This window comes from Aspergillus novofumigatus (assembly GCF_002847465.1).
Source record: "Aspergillus novofumigatus IBT 16806 chromosome Unknown P174scaffold_6, whole genome shotgun sequence".
In the NCBI taxonomy this organism is placed as follows: domain Eukaryota; kingdom Fungi; phylum Ascomycota; class Eurotiomycetes; order Eurotiales; family Aspergillaceae; genus Aspergillus; species Aspergillus novofumigatus.
In genome coordinates this window covers 1,590,842-1,606,918 of record NW_020194279.1, presented here as the reverse complement: position 1 = coordinate 1,606,918, position 16,077 = coordinate 1,590,842, and the positions used below count along the sequence as shown (strand labels likewise).

The 16,077-nt window shown below is 49.8% G+C and overlaps 7 protein-coding genes across 7 annotated transcripts; 3 read left to right on the top strand and 4 right to left on the bottom strand.

Moving 5' to 3' along the window:
* Window positions 1-1,619: 1,619 nt before the first annotated feature.
* P174DRAFT_492700 (uncharacterized protein) lies at window positions 1,620-3,482 on the top strand (the record flags this gene model as incomplete). The annotated part of the gene is made up of 5 exons (XM_024830838.1): window positions 1,620-1,815; window positions 1,966-2,043; window positions 2,091-2,228; window positions 2,288-2,335; window positions 2,436-3,482. 5 exons carry the CDS (start codon window positions 1,620-1,622, stop codon window positions 3,050-3,052), a joined length of 1,077 nt encoding a protein of 358 aa, XP_024680476.1. The 3' UTR covers window positions 3,053-3,482.
* Window positions 3,483-3,675: 193 nt separating this feature from the next.
* On the bottom strand, window positions 3,676-4,400 carry P174DRAFT_423027 (DUF3602 domain-containing protein; the record flags this gene model as incomplete). The annotated part of the gene is made up of 5 exons (XM_024825100.1): window positions 3,676-3,810; window positions 3,926-4,048; window positions 4,127-4,196; window positions 4,257-4,287; window positions 4,361-4,400. 5 exons carry the CDS (start codon window positions 4,398-4,400, stop codon window positions 3,676-3,678), a joined length of 399 nt encoding a protein of 132 aa, XP_024680475.1.
* Window positions 4,401-4,983: 583 nt separating this feature from the next.
* On the bottom strand, window positions 4,984-6,751 carry P174DRAFT_443874 (putative mitochondrial phosphate carrier protein). The gene is made up of 6 exons (XM_024827936.1): window positions 6,243-6,751; window positions 6,023-6,187; window positions 5,713-5,966; window positions 5,307-5,652; window positions 5,232-5,251; window positions 4,984-5,174 (listed from the first exon to the last, which is right to left on the bottom strand). The coding sequence occupies exons 1-6, from the start codon at window positions 6,525-6,527 to the stop codon at window positions 5,084-5,086; spliced, it is 1,161 nt and encodes a 386-aa protein (XP_024680474.1). The 5' UTR covers window positions 6,528-6,751; the 3' UTR covers window positions 4,984-5,083.
* Window positions 6,752-6,942: 191 nt separating this feature from the next.
* Window positions 6,943-8,122, top strand: P174DRAFT_443872 (putative cystathionine beta-synthase (beta-thionase)). Its single transcript, XM_024827935.1, has 2 exons — window positions 6,943-7,272; window positions 7,340-8,122. The coding sequence occupies exons 1-2, from the start codon at window positions 7,168-7,170 to the stop codon at window positions 7,769-7,771; spliced, it is 537 nt and encodes a 178-aa protein (XP_024680473.1). The 5' UTR covers window positions 6,943-7,167; the 3' UTR covers window positions 7,772-8,122.
* P174DRAFT_453134 (vacuolar ATPase assembly integral membrane protein VMA21) lies at window positions 7,893-8,910 on the bottom strand. Its single transcript, XM_024829133.1, has 3 exons — window positions 8,522-8,910; window positions 8,341-8,426; window positions 7,893-8,276 (listed from the first exon to the last, which is right to left on the bottom strand). Exons 1-3 carry the CDS (start codon window positions 8,620-8,622, stop codon window positions 8,140-8,142), a joined length of 324 nt encoding a protein of 107 aa, XP_024680472.1. The 5' UTR covers window positions 8,623-8,910; the 3' UTR covers window positions 7,893-8,139.
* Window positions 8,911-9,288: 378 nt separating this feature from the next.
* On the top strand, window positions 9,289-13,081 carry P174DRAFT_443870 (DEAD/DEAH box helicase). The gene has a single exon (XM_024827934.1). The coding sequence runs from the start codon at window positions 9,396-9,398 to the stop codon at window positions 12,795-12,797; it is 3,402 nt and encodes a 1,133-aa protein (XP_024680471.1). The 5' UTR covers window positions 9,289-9,395; the 3' UTR covers window positions 12,798-13,081.
* A 709-nt stretch (window positions 13,082-13,790) lies between these two features.
* On the bottom strand, window positions 13,791-15,119 carry P174DRAFT_373860 (tRNA-dihydrouridine(20) synthase (NAD(+)); the record flags this gene model as incomplete). The annotated part of the gene is made up of 1 exon (XM_024822538.1): window positions 13,791-15,119. One exon carries the CDS (start codon window positions 15,117-15,119, stop codon window positions 13,791-13,793), a length of 1,329 nt encoding a protein of 442 aa, XP_024680470.1.
* Between the last annotated feature and the right edge of the window lie 958 nt (window positions 15,120-16,077).

Below are 16,077 nucleotides of genomic sequence, written 5' to 3'. Positions count from 1 at the left end.
AAACAACCGCATTCTGTCAAGCACACCACTCCATGACTCTCTCTTCCGATCACATCCAAGGAACTGTTGACTCAAGAACAGGATGGACCCAGTTCCTGGACTTATCCCGGCCAACGAGACGATCCGATGACAGTGGCTGGGGGAACCCCCGGTAGCCGATTGGTTTCTTGCCCTGGGGCCACCAGCCAGTGGGACGCTCAGAGCCCTTTTTGTCTTAAACATTGGAGTGGGCGTATTAATTCCTTCGGATTCTGATTGACTTAATTGACTTTTGGGCCTAGCGGTATTTTACCTTTTTGAATTTTCCTGCATTTATTGCCGGCTGCCTAGGTCGTGGTCTTGCAATTCTATGAAGATGGAAAGAGATGCTTTGTCGCACTTGGGCACAGTGGCAGATTCAGGGCTCTAGGAATTGCTGTTATAATGGCTAAGATATGGTCTTCTTTGATCCACTGGAAGAGTACGTAGCGTAACTCTGCCTACAAGAAAGGTAGCCGATACCACGATCCTACTAGGTTACCTAGGTACAAGAATAGACATAACCAGAGCCTTCCACGTACTCAGCAGTCAGGTAGCTTCAATAATAATATAACGCCATCATCCGACTCGTGGGAGGCAATTCAGTCAAGCAGCACAGCATGGCACAGTAGCACTTACTTTGGGTTTTTCCTTTTTATTTTATTTTCTGGTTAAGGTTCCCCTCTCTTCAAAATAATATTGCGTGGCGTCTGTCGTCGACGCACTTCGAACTCTGTGTTTCTCAATTACTACCTACCACTATAACTGTGGCCTGTCTGCCTTCCTTTTCTTTGGTCTCTAGCTAGTTGGATATTATTATTCTAGCACTTCTTCTCGCTGACCTTCGTTTGGAGAGCATCCTAATTCTCGTGAGACTTTGCTGTCCGTCTAACTAACGTCTAACAACTTCCATCACCATTACTGTCGATCTTTGCGGGACAGATCCAATTATCTACGGAAAACGCTTGAACTATCTATTTTCTGTCGACCAGCTATCTTTCGGCTGCTAGTTATCCCGGGTTTATTTCCAGCCTGCTCGCTCGATACATCGCAAGGGCTCAAATTTACGAAGCACTCCGTGCACTCTCTCGCTTCCATTCTGCAGTGACGACATTCGGAGGTGCTTTCTTTTGCTTTTTTCCCGACCTGATGGCTGCTTAAGACAATACCAACAACCGTAAGAAAGAGATACCTGTCGGTTCAAATCGATCAAGCAGCGACTTCTCTGCAGCCTTGTATAGTACCATCGTCTCCGCAGCATAGACACTGCAATCTGCGGAAGCGTTTCAAAGCTCAAGCTGCCGCTTCCACTCGTTCGTCACCATCCACCGTTCGCTGCATCCAAGACTCCTATCTACCTTAGTTACGGAGCGTTTGTTAGAACCAATCCAAAGCAACACAGCGCGGTCGTGTTCATTCATACAATTCTTGGCAGTGTCCACCTGTTGCGCTCCACTACGGCCGCCAACCTGCCATAGTTCAGGCAGATCACGACGGAGCTACTCCTATCGTCAGTGGAGCTCTCTGTTGACAAACTTGTTTATCGGCCGCTAAGTGACTTAGTTGAAGCAGAAAAGAAGGAGCTTTGACATAAAATAAAGATGGCTCCCTCCCAGACGGTCGCGTCGCCCAGACCCAGTCGTGGTTTCAGTTTCGGTAGCAGGTCCGATAAATCTCGCCGGTCGAGCAACGCTGCCAGCAATAAAATCTCTCTCAGGGAGTCTTCTGAGGAAAAGCACAGGCGCAGTTTACATACCAAAGCCGATCCAACTCTTGCTATGAGCGAAGCGCAACCAAGTATGTTGGTCCCATATCTAACTCTCTTTCGGTCGCTCAATATTCTGCGATATCGTCCACGATTTGGACTCCATACCCAAACTTTATTCCTCCCCTTCTTCTTTCTGTTAGCTCTGCGTGCGCATAGTAACTGACCTTTTGATCAATTAGTGGCTGTTGCCCTCGAACAGTCGACTCTGGGCTCTTTAAGAGCTATGCAGCACAAAGACCGATTTGGGCAAATTATCAGTACGTAGTGAGGGCTTGTACAATCTGCTGCGACTTTGCACTGACAGTTCTTGTGATCAAAGCTGATCCCGATCTTTCCAACCCCACTCGCCCTCGATTCGAACGTCCATTAGAGACCATCCGAGCTTTTGAAGCTGCTTTTGAAGGGACGTACAGTAGTAGACCCGTTTCCTGGGCGCGAACAGGTGAGTTTGGATCTCTACCTGTCATGTGCATTTCAGATGGTTAACAAGCGTGTCTACAGAGTCACCTAACGGCGGAGAGCACAACAAACGTGGCAGCTACTATGGAGGTAAATACGGGCTTTAAACCTTTCGTCTCTGAAGACAATATACCATCGGTCTAGACTGTCATTTTGTGAACAGTATGCTAACAACCGTGGTTTCATGCAGAGTCCAGCCGTGGAAACGGGTACTATCCAAACAGAGGATACAGTGATCAGAGTGGGCACTTCAATCAACGGGCAACCTATTCGCGACCGGAGAGCTATGTCGATACTTACAATGGCCAGCCGCAAGATAATGGCTACTACCCGTACAACCAAGGCGGCGGCGGCCGTCGACCACGACCCAACCCGCGGATGTATACCGATCAGACAGGATACAGCAACGGCTCGAATGGATACGCACAACATTCGTACGAGAAATCCGTCGATAATATCACTGCAGCCTCTGGGTCGGGTGGAAGCCACGCTGATGCTTGGGGCAATTCGACCGACCCCAGTTCCGTGAACAGTTCGATCGACCAATTGTCCCAGCAGCTACAATTGGGACAACGAGGGTTCAATTCTCAACTCAATCTCAATGGCTATGCGCCAACACCTCCAAAACCTCCCGTACATAACTTCAACCAAGCACCAGCCTTCGATCCTAACGCTGGGGGCCCTGTCGGCGGCACCCCAGCCGCCGTGTCAGCGCCCAACCGTCGTCAACTGCGGAAATCGGTGAACATGTCCGATACAGGGGACAAGCGAAAGAGCTGGTTCAAGCGCAAGTTTAGCAAGGATTAAGGCATACGTCGGTGGTTATCTGGCTCTCATTCGCTATTCTTCTAACGTATGTAATGATTGTTCTTAGTGGGCGTTTTTCTCGAGTTCAGACATGGGAAAACAGGGAAATTGCGTCTTTGCTTTTTTGTTAATGTTAATTCTCCTGATTGTTTTCATCGGGCTGTCTTACAGTTTGATACGTTTATGCTTGACGATGTCACGATACATGGATGCCCCGGCGAATCATCAATTGATCAATGTGCCGTTCTGGTGTTTGCCTGATATTTCGAGTACATATTTTGCGTCCTGTCCTGATTACGCCGAAGGGATCAACAGGCGGTGTATGTTGATAGCAGACCTGAGTTCTGCATGTTCAAAAGGCTTATGCAGGATGACGATAGACTAATGAGACTGCAGCTGTTTGATCAACAGATGTTTACAACTTGACATAACGAGATCTAGACTCGGTTGTGCCTATCACTTTATTCTACAGGCTGACCAGAAATCCACCCTCGGTAGACAATCACAAAGACAAACAAATGATAGCCCTAGGACTATCAAAAAGCAAACAGGGAATCATAAAATATCCTAAACACAGTACTGCAATACCGACAATCTACCTTTCCCTCGCCCTAACGTACCATCTAACCCCTCCCAAAAAGCTTATGCTTGAGCTTATCCGCCAACCCCTCAGGATGATGCTGATGCTGCTGGCGCTTCTTCTCCTCCTTCTCCTTACGGGTTTCCTCGTCCAGGTGGACGTTCCCCTGGCCGCCGCGCTGGATAAGTCAGGTACAGTTAGTTACAGCACACCACAACACTCCAACCCGCTCGCGCTGAAGATAAAAGCGAGACGGGACGGGAGTAAAGCCATGAACATGAGCAATGACATACACCAACATGATAATTCTCGTCCGTCGACTTGCGGATCGCCAGCTCGGGGATGATTTCCGCGTCGTGGGGCACCCGCGACGTGGGCCGCACACTGGGGGAGCCGATGTTGCCGGCTCCGCCGCGCTGTCATTGCATTTCTCTCAGTATCTGCTCGCTTGTTCCGCAGCCTGCTTGATTGGCGTGGGACACGGTGGTACTTACACCAGCCGAGTAGGCGCCGTCGCCTTGGTCGCCGTAGGGGCCTTCACGGACGATGCCGGCATCGACGTATCTGGGGTTAGGTTAGAGGGTGGGTTGGGTTGGGTGGCTCCGGGTGCGGGGTCGAACGTACTGTGTAGAGTCTGCGCCGATGTTGCCCTGGCCTGGTTTGCGATGTGTGTTAGAGGGGGTTCGTGAGGCTTATGTTGACTATGTACGTATGTATGGTGTGCGTACCTCCGCGGCCGTGCGAGACGATTGGTTCGTTTTCGCCCATGGTGGTGGGCTGTTTTGTTGTTTAGATGGTGTCTGGTAGGTATGTACTCTGCAGAAGCGATGGGATACTAGGATGAAGAGGTCAGAAGTGTGGATCAGTTGGTGCTACGGACACTATAGACTTACCTGATATTAAACAATATGCGGAGGGGAGGGGCCCGTAGGCAAATGCGGGATGTGAGTGAGGGATATATAAAGATAAGGACTAGAGATGGGGCAACTTCGCTAACAAGTCAGACTACAAAACAGGCAAAATTGGCACCACTCATTCTACCCCTGAAAGGATCGTAAGGATTGCTAGGAAACCAAGGTCATATATGATAATGATGACCAGTCGCCAAGCACGCATCGAGCCTCGTGGTCTCGGAGACTGGAGAGAGTCCCTGTGACGTCGAGGCGCAGTGGGCTGATAAGATACGCCAGCAGTGTTTAACTACTGATTGGTCCGAGCTGTGACTAAAGTGGTTACTGATAAGAGATGTCTTGGCGATAACGACACCTATTAGCCAGATCACTGGAGTGAGCAATGGAGATTATCATAGTCGAAGAGTCGATGAACAAACTTTATTCAATATTTGAGTTATGACTACCTTTTACATACTGTATGAAAAAGACCGTCCTCCATATCTCACTGTAACCGATAAAGCACGAAGATACTATCACGATACCCTACCCTCAATTTTTCTAGAAGCCGGCGGTCTTTGTTTCCTTCTTCTCGGCGGGAGGTCCACCGCCGGTGGTTGGAAGGCCCATGAAGATCTTGAACGAGTCGTAGCTGAGAAAAAGTCAGTATGCCTGCCATTGTTTATCGCGCTTGAAGGGTGAAACTCACATCATCCATTGCAATCCAGTCTGTACAAGCAGTTGTTAGCTCATGACCGCAAACACATGCGAAGAGAGGACTCACCAGGGTTCCGATCATAACGATTCTGACGGGGAGACCGTTCCAAAGACCCATGAAGCCAATATCCTTGTAGATACGGCTCATTGCAGCACCAAATGCCTCGCCAGGCAGTCGGTTAGCATTCAGCTTACTCACCATAACATCAGCGGGATGAGACACGACGGCGCAAAGGATACCGGCCAAGTAACCACCAGTAAAGGCGACTGCAGTCTGCGCGCCCTTGCCGTACTCTTCCTTCTTTCGCGGCAGCCTCTTGTAGATGGCTTCCACAATGGTTTCGAAAGACGCGAATTTCATCATCGTGTATGGGATTTGCCGACCCCAGAGCGGATACAAACCTTTGTAGAGACTATGTTGCGATCAGTGGTGAGAGACTTAGGAGGTAGATTCTGAAGCGGCATGAACTTACCCAGCCACTCCTTCCTTGCCGACGACTTGAGAAATTCCAGAGAAAGTCCCCTTGAATTCAGGAGGAATAGTTGTCTGCGTGCGCACCTTGACAGCTTCGAATGGGCATAGGGCGACATCAGCGATAAATTCCGCCGAAGCACTGGCGGCCAGGTACACAGAGGTCTTCCATTTCTGGGCACGCTCCGGTCCTGCAAGATCAGAATAAAACTTCTTGAAAAATTCGTAACCGCCATATTTGAATGCTCCTTGAGCCTTTGCCCCCCGTCAGTCAGTTCTGATCAAAACCGCGCCATAAACCGTCAGCTTACGCTGTATCCGAAAAATGTCGGACTCCAACCAGTGAACACGCCTCTGATGCCTTCTGCACTGCGAATTACGCGGAACGCCTCCATGTTGCTCTTGTACAGCTGCGAATCAACTTGTCGGCGGCATTTGACCAAATCCAATGGCGTCACTGCTGTGTGGGTGAGACCCTGTTAATCGGTTAAATATAGGTCAAAATAGACGATATTAACTACTGAAACCTACACAAGCCAGCAGACCTCCGACGGTGCAAGCTGCATAGTACTTGGGGGTCCATGGCTCAATCTTGCCTGTTTTGGCTTGAGCCTTTTGACTGGCGACATCGAATTCTCGAGCCGCCTCTTTAGTGAAAGCATCGGCTTTCTTCTTGGACTCATCAATCACACTCCACGCCGGGAAAGGCTCCCGTCTGATCGAAGCCGCAGATCCCGCTTGCTTGGGCTCTTTGGGACGGTTCAGAGGGTTCTGGGCGTTGAAGGCGTCGAGGATCACACTGTCAGAAGGGAACATGGTGGTCAATATAGAATTGGTTGGCAGTTAACTATAACACTATTAAATGACGGCGTCTGGTCAATTGACCTGATGAGCTGGTGCGAACGGATCCTCGATACCAGGTCGTTGTCTCCACTCGTAGGGCTGGTGAGTGGAATAGCCGGTTGGAGGAAGACAAGTAGATGAGTACGAATACAGATTTTATTTCAGGCTTTTGCACTTCAAAGAAACGCCACAGGGACAGACAATCCAAAGCGAAATTATTGAGGATTACATCGAGATGAGGAAGTGGGAAGGGGATGAAGAGGTCTGACAAGGGCCGGAAGTACGATGACGTCGGACTTGTACTTTGGCATCTTGATTAGCTAAACACCCGTTCTCCGCTCACTGCTGTCACAAAATGGCGCTCATTTTTCCCCTCCGCGCTGATCCCGATCCGTCCAAGTTAGTGGGCCGCAGCCGATAAAATTAACCTTGACTCAGGCTCGATTGCTATTACAGTCAATAGGCGTCGAACGATTCTTTACAGGCTTCTTCTGACTTAGCATCATAGCAAGAGTGCCATTGATTGATGGTCCGCAGTCGACTCACTGCTGAACGCCATTCTGCCCCTCATCCTAATACACCCCTCCTGAATCCGTGACACTATCCACCGAGAATGGCCTCTTATATGACCGCCAGCGAGGCATTCGCTCGCGAGAAACTCGCCCCAAATGTCGAGGTATCCACAAGTCAGACTGCCTGGGCTGACAAGTATAGAGGGGTTCGTCTTCCCTCTGACAATCAGAATGCCACGAGAAGCACCTCGATGTGACTAACCACTGTTGTAGGCTACTGTTGAAGATCTAGACCCCCCTCCGGCGCTCTCCGTCTCTCCCAGCGATTCTATTGCCTCCGCCATGCTCGCAGCATATGAGCGCGATTATACCCACCTGACAGTCATCTCATCGAATCGGTCTTTACTCGGATACCTCAGCATACCGCGACTCAAGGAGTTGCTCAACCAAGGCAACGTCAAGGAAACGGACCCTGTCTCAACTGCCATGCAGCGCTTTAACCGCAAGCGTGGCACATATCAGGTCATCACAATGGAGACGCCGTTAGAGGAGCTAGAGCAGTTCTTCGAGAGTGAAACGGGACCCAACGGAGAAAGGAGAGAAAAGCAGCAGTTTGCCGTGGTCACTGATGCGTCCCGGAAGTTTGTACTCGGGGTTGCAACCAAGGCTGATTTGGAGGAATTCGTCAAGCGACGACCTGCATAGATACCAACAGTTGTTTAATTTGCGTTTCTTTTGAACACTACTTCTTGACTTTATCACATACCACGGGTCTTGTTCGTGCATCTGCAGGCGTCAGTGGCCATTTGATTTGAGTCTTGGACATCTTGTGAGGACGACAAAGTGCATGCGACACACATAGTGTGTGGCGATCGTCGCATGCTTGACCATGAAACATAATGGATTGAACAGTGCTATTTCAACAAATATCGAACAGAATTGCTTCGGAGCTTTTCAACACACAGCGTCCACTACTTTGCCAGTCGAAATCATAACATATCAATACACATATAGGTATATCGAGAAACGGAATAAAGCATCTGAAACTAATCTGCAGGCGAAATAGACCCAATTTACTGGGCCTTTTTCTCTTTCTTCTTTGATGCTGCTTCCCTCTCTTCTCGATCATCTAGCCATGCCACGTAGATATAACCGAATAAGACCAGATTCGCAGTGATGGCGGCGGTAATACCAGCCACAGTTGAACTCGCTATCCAAATCAGCATCAGTCTTGAACGAAGCGAAATTACTGATCGGATGGAAGAAAGACATACCACCGGAGTTTACTGTGACAAAGTACATGCCGATAGGACCAACAACCATGGCGGCTGTGAATGCTAGCAGCTTGTAGATGACATCTCTATATAAGTATAAGCCTATATGAATCTAATATATGGCGCGATCCATATACTCAAACTGCAGACAGCATAGTGACAGGAAGTGGAAACGACTTACGCCGGAACTGCAGGGGTGACATCAGAACTAGCTGATTCCTTTGGCGGCGGCGCGGCAGCCGCCTCAGCATAGGATTTCTCTTGAGGGCGACGGGTAGTCATTGTGAGTGGTATCAAGGGAAAGAAAACACCTGTTGTCTTGCTGTTGTATAACGTGTTGTCGAAAGACGGAGGAATAGGCTCAATATGTAATTGTCGACAAGCCGAGAATGGTGATGAACAGATGACAGTCCTTTTTTCTTTCTTCGAATAAGTTTGATCAGTTGCTCTCAAAGAAGAATAATGCTAGATAGGCTGAGCTATTGAGAACTTGATATGCATCTACTCCTCAGAGTGTTACTTCATAGTAAGGTAGGTAGCTTAGCTTAAGCTAGTACTGACCTAACGGACGGTACAGCCTGTTTGGACGGGAGCGCATTGGGCGGAGCTGATGGAACGAAGCCATTCCCCAGCGGCATTTGATTGGACAGTCTTGTTCAACGTTGTAATGGTGTGAATACTGGCGACTGATATCGGGGTTGATGAGTACAGTCATAGGAATAATCAATGTGGTCATCTGGCAATAGGACTACCTATAGAGTATTGTTCTATTCTTAATTACGTCCTGATTGACTTGCCCCATAGATGCTGCCTTATTCACAGGGCTATGTGTTCTTGTTTCCCAGTTGGTCTTAATTGAGGCGCCAGCTCACGTGACCCAGGCGCGTCCGCCGCGTTTGTTGGAGGGAAAAAAAGACTGATGGAATTAATTCTGGACAAGCAGACGAGCTCTCTTTTGGCGCTCCGTTGGGGTTTTGCTCCTGTTTCATTGCTGTCTGATTTGTCCATCTTTAATTCGATCTTTATTGCTTAATAGCCTGTTGTCGATCGACAACATGGACGATTCCGTCCCTGATACCCCCGTCAGCGACAGGAAGATTGTCCGCAGTACTCCTCCGACCGGCGTCAAGTATGATACTGAATATGAGACTATCGCCACTCTTCCGCTGGCCGCTCAACCCTTCCAATCACTTGCAACACAATCGTTGACTCCTGCTTCTCAGCGACTTACTCAACCGACGCAGATCATTGAAGTCCCTCATTCAGCCAAAAGTACCGTCCAAGTTGCCGCTTCTTCTCCCCCAGGTCCGGCATCCTCGCCTTCCCGTCCTGCCTCGCTGGGGGGTCGCCTTTCCAATTCCATGGCACCTCCTGGAACGCGCTTCTGCCCTCCTGCCTCTGCTGGACCTGCGAAACGTACACCCGTCATAAATCTCGACGACGACGGCCCAACATACGTCGGTGGCTCTTCCGACGAAGACACCCAGTTGAAAAGAAGCACGGATATCAAACCATCTATGTTCACCAAGACATCGCGAAGTCCCGACAAAGTCATGGATTCCCCGGTGAGCGCCAATTCTTCGTCTTCTTTTGATCGGTTCAAGGAGATCACCTCCTCCGCGGTCTACAACCCGAGCGTCAAACGCGCTGCTTCCCAGATGGACCCGACCCCCAAAGGCATCCCCATAAAAAAGCCCAGACAGAATGGCCCTTCCCGCGCGCAACCAGTGGAGTTGTCCGTTATGTCACTACAGGATATTCAAGACTACCAGATGAGGGTCAAAGTGGAGAGAATGTTGAAAGTGATGCCGCAGAAATCGGTCCAAGCTTGCATGCAAGCTCTTGTGTTCAAGCGGGGCAATTATGAGGACGCATTGGATCATCTGGCAAGTACAGATGAACGAGATGCACCTGGTTCGTCCGACGACGAATTGGTTACAGCTCAACAAGCCGAACAGATCGCACCAGCGAAGCAAAACATTAAAGCTCGAGGGACAATCCAGGATAAGTGGTCGGCCATGAACTTGCAGAAGAACCTGGCAAGCCAGAGAGCCCAATCACAGTCGCAACCGCAATCGCTGGACGAGGAAGAAACGAAGCCACGGAGACGCTTGATGAGAGGACCAAAGAGCCGTATTGTTTCCCCAAGCCCTACTCGTTCCGAGACTCCTCCCAAGAAACAGCCTGGACGACTGGTACAGGGACGGAAGCAGCCTTCGCCCGCACGTTCGGAATCACCTGAAGCACCTTTGATCATAACTGACGACTCTGATTCTGGTGTTGGCGATGCATTGGAGAATGGGGAATCCGAAATCAAGGTTTTGAGGTTCATCAACACGTGTCAGGCTGTAGAGCTTGCAGATCTGGCTGCAACGACGGAGGATGTTGCCCAAGTCATCATCTCCCACCGTCCATTTAGGTCCCTAGACGAGGCCCGCGCTGTACCCGCCCCATCAACGGAGCAAAGCACAAAACCAAAGGGCGCCAGGGGCCGGAAGACGCCGAAGCCAATTGGTGACAAGATCGTGGACAAATGTCTCGATATGTGGGTGGGTTATGAAGCGGTGGATTCTTTGGTCGCTAAATGCGAAGCGCTTGGACGTCCGGTTGCAGCAGAAATGAAGAAATGGGGCGTTGATATCTTTGGAAAGCGGGACGGTGAATTGGAGCTGGTATCGATTGACCGAGAATCGCACGATTCTGGCATTGGGACACCTGCTAGCCAGCGTACTGACGAGGATAGCGATGGCCCTGCGTCAGGTTCACGCAAGTCTCGTTTTATTTCTCAACCCGGTATCATGAGTGACGACCTGAAGATGAAAGATTATCAAATCGTGGGGATTAACTGGTTGTCCTTGCTGTTTGAGAAGCAGTTGAGCTGCATTTTGGCCGACGATATGGGACTTGGAAAGACATGCCAGGTCATTGCATTTTTAGCGCATCTGTATGAAAAGGGCATAAAAGGACCGCACTTGGTGGTTGTGCCGTCGTCAACAATCGAGAATTGGCTGCGGGAGTTTCAGAAATTCTGCCCGACGTTGTCTGTCATGCCCTACTATGCAGGGCAAGCTGAACGCGCCGTGATCCGTCAGACCATCGAAGATAACCGTGATGACATCAATGTGATTATCACCACCTACACTGTCGCAAAGGCGAAGGTTGACGCACACTTCTTGCGCAACATGGACTTCTGTGTCTGTGTCTATGATGAAGGACATATGCTGAAGAGCAGTACATCAGTGTTGTATGAGAAGCTGATACGGATTCCAGCCCGTTTTCGCCTTCTCTTGACCGGTACGCCGTTGCAGAACAATCTCCAAGAACTGGCCTCACTACTGGGCTTCATCCTTCCAAAGGTCTTTCAAGAGCGCAAGGAAGATCTTCAGTATATCTTTGCAAACAAGGCTAAGACTGTGGATGAGTCCCATTCCACACTTCTCTCGGCGCAGCGCATTGAACGGGCCAAATCCATGCTCAAGCCGTTTGTATTGAGGCGGAAGAAGCATCAGGTCATCGACCTGCCCCGCAAGACCTCTCACGTTGAGTATTGCGAATTGAATAGCGCCCAGAGGGAGATCTATGAGCATGAAAAGGAAGAAGTTCGTCAGCTTCTCGCTGACCGCGCCGCCGGAAAGAAGACTGGTAACAGGTCCGCCAACATTTTGATGAAACTTCGACAGGCTGCTATACATCCATTGTTATACCGGCGTCACTACACCGATACCATCCTCAGCCGTATGGCCAAGGCCTGCTTGAAGGAGGAGCAATGGTCTCAATCCAACCCAGACATCATCTTCGAAGAGCTGCAGGCTTATAATGATTTTGAATGTCATCAGTTGTGTCTCAATCACCCTCATTCCCTCGGGAAATTTGCCCTCAAAAACGACGAGTGGATGAACTCTGGAAAAGTCGATAAGCTCTGCGAGTTGCTCAGACGGTTCCAGGAGAACGGGGATCGAACACTGGTGTTCTCCCAGTTTACTCTGGTCATGGACATCCTCGAGCATGTCCTTGAGACTCTCCATCTGGGTTTCGTTCGATTGGATGGTCGGACGAATGTAGAGGATCGTCAATCCATTCTAGACGCTTTCCACGAGCGAACCGACATTCCTGTATTTCTTCTTTCGACTAAGGCCGGTGGTGCGGGAATCAATCTGGCCTGTGCGAACAAGGTCGTCATCTTCGATTCCAGCTTCAACCCACAGGAAGATGTGCAAGCGGAGAACCGAGCACATCGTGTTGGACAGACCAGGGAGGTAGAAGTCATCCGTCTTGTCACCAAGGACACGATTGAAGAGCAGATCTACGCTCTTGGTCAAACCAAGTTGGCTCTCGACCAAGCCGTTGCAGGCGACGAAACCGAGAGCAAGAAGGGTGAAGAAGCCGGAATGAAAGTCGTGGAGGATATGCTTCTTGCAAAGCAAGAGGAGGTGAAGCCAGATAGCATGAACGCCTGATCCTCTTTCAGTCCTAGCGTCATCGGTTACAGTTGAGCTGGATTAACCTTCTTGATTTGGATTCTGTCTAGAACGAGTTTTCTGCTGCAAGCGAGTCGATCTGCATATCATCATGTTATCGGATTGTTCAGGGACACACGTGCATTCTACTGTTGTCGGATCTAGCAGGGTTCAATGGTTCCCGGCATTGGTCTTCTTTTTCAGGGGTTCTATAGCATCCATAGCATTCACCAACGCCTGTAGCGGTTGGGGACATTCTTAGAGTAATAGGAGCATTATTGGGTCAACCAGAGATCTTTGGTCCTCTGTATCTTTGATAGAATAGTTGCTTCACCTTTGCTGTAGCACAAGCCCCTCGCCAGAGCGAAGAATAAGTGTCCGTGGCTGGTCATGCAACAGTACGTAAGACAACGGCCTCAATAGTACGCTTTTACACCAGGTATCACTAGCCTCCATGGCATTCAACCCCGGTCTCACTCAGTCTTTGACTTAGCAGCTCCTCGATGATGGCTCTAGCAGCATGCTGGTGAGCTCTCATCTCTGCTGACAATAACCACGTCTAGCCATCCCTATCTTCCTGGTGGACGCTAAGTAGATGATTCCTGGACCTTGCATCACTATTCTCTGTGCGGTTACTGATTACTGCATGCCTTGTTGGACCTAATCAATGCCGTGCTACAAACTGCAACATACAGACGCGATGCGATTATTCTCCGCCATGGGAATATATGAGACTGCTGTTTCATTATTGTAGAATATACTCTGCGTTAAACCAGGATGAATGAATATATTCACTAACGAAAAAATGGGAATCTATAAACAGGTTTCTAACACAAACTCCGGACAAAGAAAACCCAGTTAAGGTCATCCATACATACACCATAACATGCAGAGTTAGAACCGAGCTATGCAGTACTATCAAAAAATAGGAAGAAAGAGGAGTGAGAATGGAAAGTCCTCGGACATGACTAGGGGTGGAAGATGATGTTATACTCATGCAGCAAGCTCCTGCTTTTGCATCTCTGGAGCTGGGACAGTGATGTCGATAGGGTGATCTTCCGGCTTCGACTTGACGGGGGCGGGGATGGAGTTGGTGCGAATGGGGCCTCCTCCGTTCACAGCTGGTGAGGCTGCTTTGGGTCTGGGCGCACCGCTTGCCGCACGAGCGGTCTCGTTGTTCTCGAGAGCGTTTTTGACGGCGGTATCGCGAGCAGAATCCTCCGTTTCGTTTTTCTTGTAGACGGACTTGTCGGCGAGATTGAGGATCTTGTCCACTTGGGCGGCCCCCGGAAGTAGGTCATCGAATTTGAGGAAGTGGCAGTAGTCCGAGTAAGACTTTGCTGTCTTTGCATCTTTGAATTCCCTGTTCTTCCCGGGAATGAGGATGTTCAGGAGGAATTTGGTGTTCCCGAAGCGGTTCTCGCACTCAATAGCGGCTTGAAGATAGTCGTGGACCACCTCCCTCCACGGGAGTAGACCACCCTCTGCTTCGGAGCGAAAGCATGACGGGTTTGCCTCGGCCGCTGTCGCTATCATGGCTCCGTCCACCCCGAACTCCTTCATAAGTGCAAGCGCTTCGTCCCGAGAGGGGACGTCGCCATTCATGACGCATGCAACACCAGCCTCGCGACAGATTTGCGCAATCATCGGCAACTGATCACGGATGGCGCGCTCGCGAGGTCGCATTGGTGTCGTGCGGCAATGGACAGTCAAGCCTGTGATGCCTGTGGCAACGAGTCTTTTGACAAGGCTTGCCGTCTTCTCCGGTGTCTCCAGGATACGGATTTTGACCGAGATGCCGATCTGGTAAGGATTTCCGACCTCCCGCACAAGCGATTCAAGGATAGAGACGAGCTTGTCGGGGGTCCGTAGGAGTGCTGCTCCCATTCCACCACTCGTACTGAAAGGTTTGGGACATCCGGAGTTCAAATCGATCCCCGCAACGTCGCCTGCGACCAATTTTGCTGCTTCGACGGCCAGCTCCGGGTTTGCAGAACCGATCTGGAACACCAACTTTCCCTTCTCCCGCACGGGGTCAATCCGGTACAGAATGGACTCCTGAGCAGGCTTGTCTGCGCGGCCACCGTTCGAGGGGAATCTGATATATTCGATGCATCCGTTGCGAGGGTTCACTCGGCGGGTGGCTCCGATGAGCGATCGGTCTATCGTTTCAGGGCCCCAAACAAGATCCGCACCGTACTTGAGAGCGACTAAACGTGAAGGCAGCTCTCCCGAACGCACCATCGGTGCCAGGACTACTTTGCCACGGTAGTCGACACCATTGGCGGGGATAGGGACGCGGGGTGTCGTGAGCGAAGTCATTGCGGATCGGAGGAATCTTAGCATAGCATTATTAACTTTTTGAGACACGGCAAGTGAAAGTGAATGACAGCGAACGCGGTGTATAAAATAAAGTCGTCCTGCAGAGTGTAAATCAACAAACTACAAAGTGGATGGCGACGGACATTGAAAAAGCGGAGATGAAAAAGTGAAAATCACGTGAAGATAATCTGATAAGCTTCGTTCGATTTCCATCGCTATTTCGGAGTCATCCGTTTGCCAGACGAATATCGATTGGAGAAATCCTTGGAGGATAAGGCAGAGATATGTTGGTACTCTGTCACCATATTTCTTATATTGAGGACTGATTTCCCTCTCCGGTTGAGACAAGATAATTGCTGTGCTTACGTTGTAACCCCCCTCCTGCCCGAGCAGTACACGGGTAGTCCAATACTACGAAGCACAGAGTAAACCAAGGTAACCATCATCATAATATGGCGGACTAAGTGGCCAGGTGAAAATAAGGTTATTTAGGTCAAGCGCCGCGATCCCTGTAAGGTGAATTACCAGGGCTTCAGGTATCGAGGGGTCTGACCTGAACAGTTAAAGTTATTGTTCTTCTTACCAATAATGGCCTTGTGAGCTGGTTATTGTTCAATAGTATGGGTCTCAATACCCGCAGACGTCGGGTACCTGGGAGCATCATATTACCTACTGAGTACCATGATTCTACCCCGAGGTAGATATCACCATTACCTCAAATATGACAGACCGGCATCACAGCTGCGGAATAGCACTAATATATTGCGGAGCCCCGCCCGTCATTGTCCCATGCACCGAGGATCTCTGTCGTGCCGACTACCTCTGGTAGCTTCCGGGTATATTTGGGAGACGTCCCGATAAACAGTGGTGGATGGTCATGTTTGAGCACTGTTTCCTCCTATGATTGCAAAAGTAAATTGAACAACAACTACCAGCAACAAGAGAAGGTAAATAATCA

Bases quoted from the DNA above. Each gene is read 5' to 3' on its own strand.
- P174DRAFT_443874 (XM_024827936.1), bottom strand. From the start codon at position 6,527: ATGTTCCCTTCTGACAGTGTGATCCTCGACGCCTTCAACGCCCAGAAC. The intron at 5,967-6,022 runs GTAAGCTGACGG...CGGGGGGCAAAG, and splicing joins CGACATTTTTCGGATACAGC to GCTCAAGGAGCATTCAAATA. The intron at 5,252-5,306 runs GTGAGTCCTCTC...CTGCTTGTACAG, and splicing joins TCGTTATGATCGGAACCCTG to ACTGGATTGCAATGGATGAT.
- P174DRAFT_443872 (XM_024827935.1), top strand. From the start codon at position 7,168: ATGGCCTCTTATATGACCGCCAGCGAGGCATTCGCTCGCGAGAAACTC. The intron at 7,273-7,339 runs GTTCGTCTTCCC...CCACTGTTGTAG, and splicing joins GGGCTGACAAGTATAGAGGG to GCTACTGTTGAAGATCTAGA.
- P174DRAFT_443870 (XM_024827934.1), top strand. From the start codon at position 9,396: ATGGACGATTCCGTCCCTGATACCCCCGTCAGCGACAGGAAGATTGTC.
- P174DRAFT_453134 (XM_024829133.1), bottom strand. From the start codon at position 8,622: ATGACTACCCGTCGCCCTCAAGAGAAATCCTATGCTGAGGCGGCTGCC. The intron at 8,427-8,521 runs GTAAGTCGTTTC...ATACTTATATAG, and splicing joins GTCACCCCTGCAGTTCCGGC to AGATGTCATCTACAAGCTGC. The intron at 8,277-8,340 runs GTATGTCTTTCT...TGATTTGGATAG, and splicing joins TGTCACAGTAAACTCCGGTG to CGAGTTCAACTGTGGCTGGT.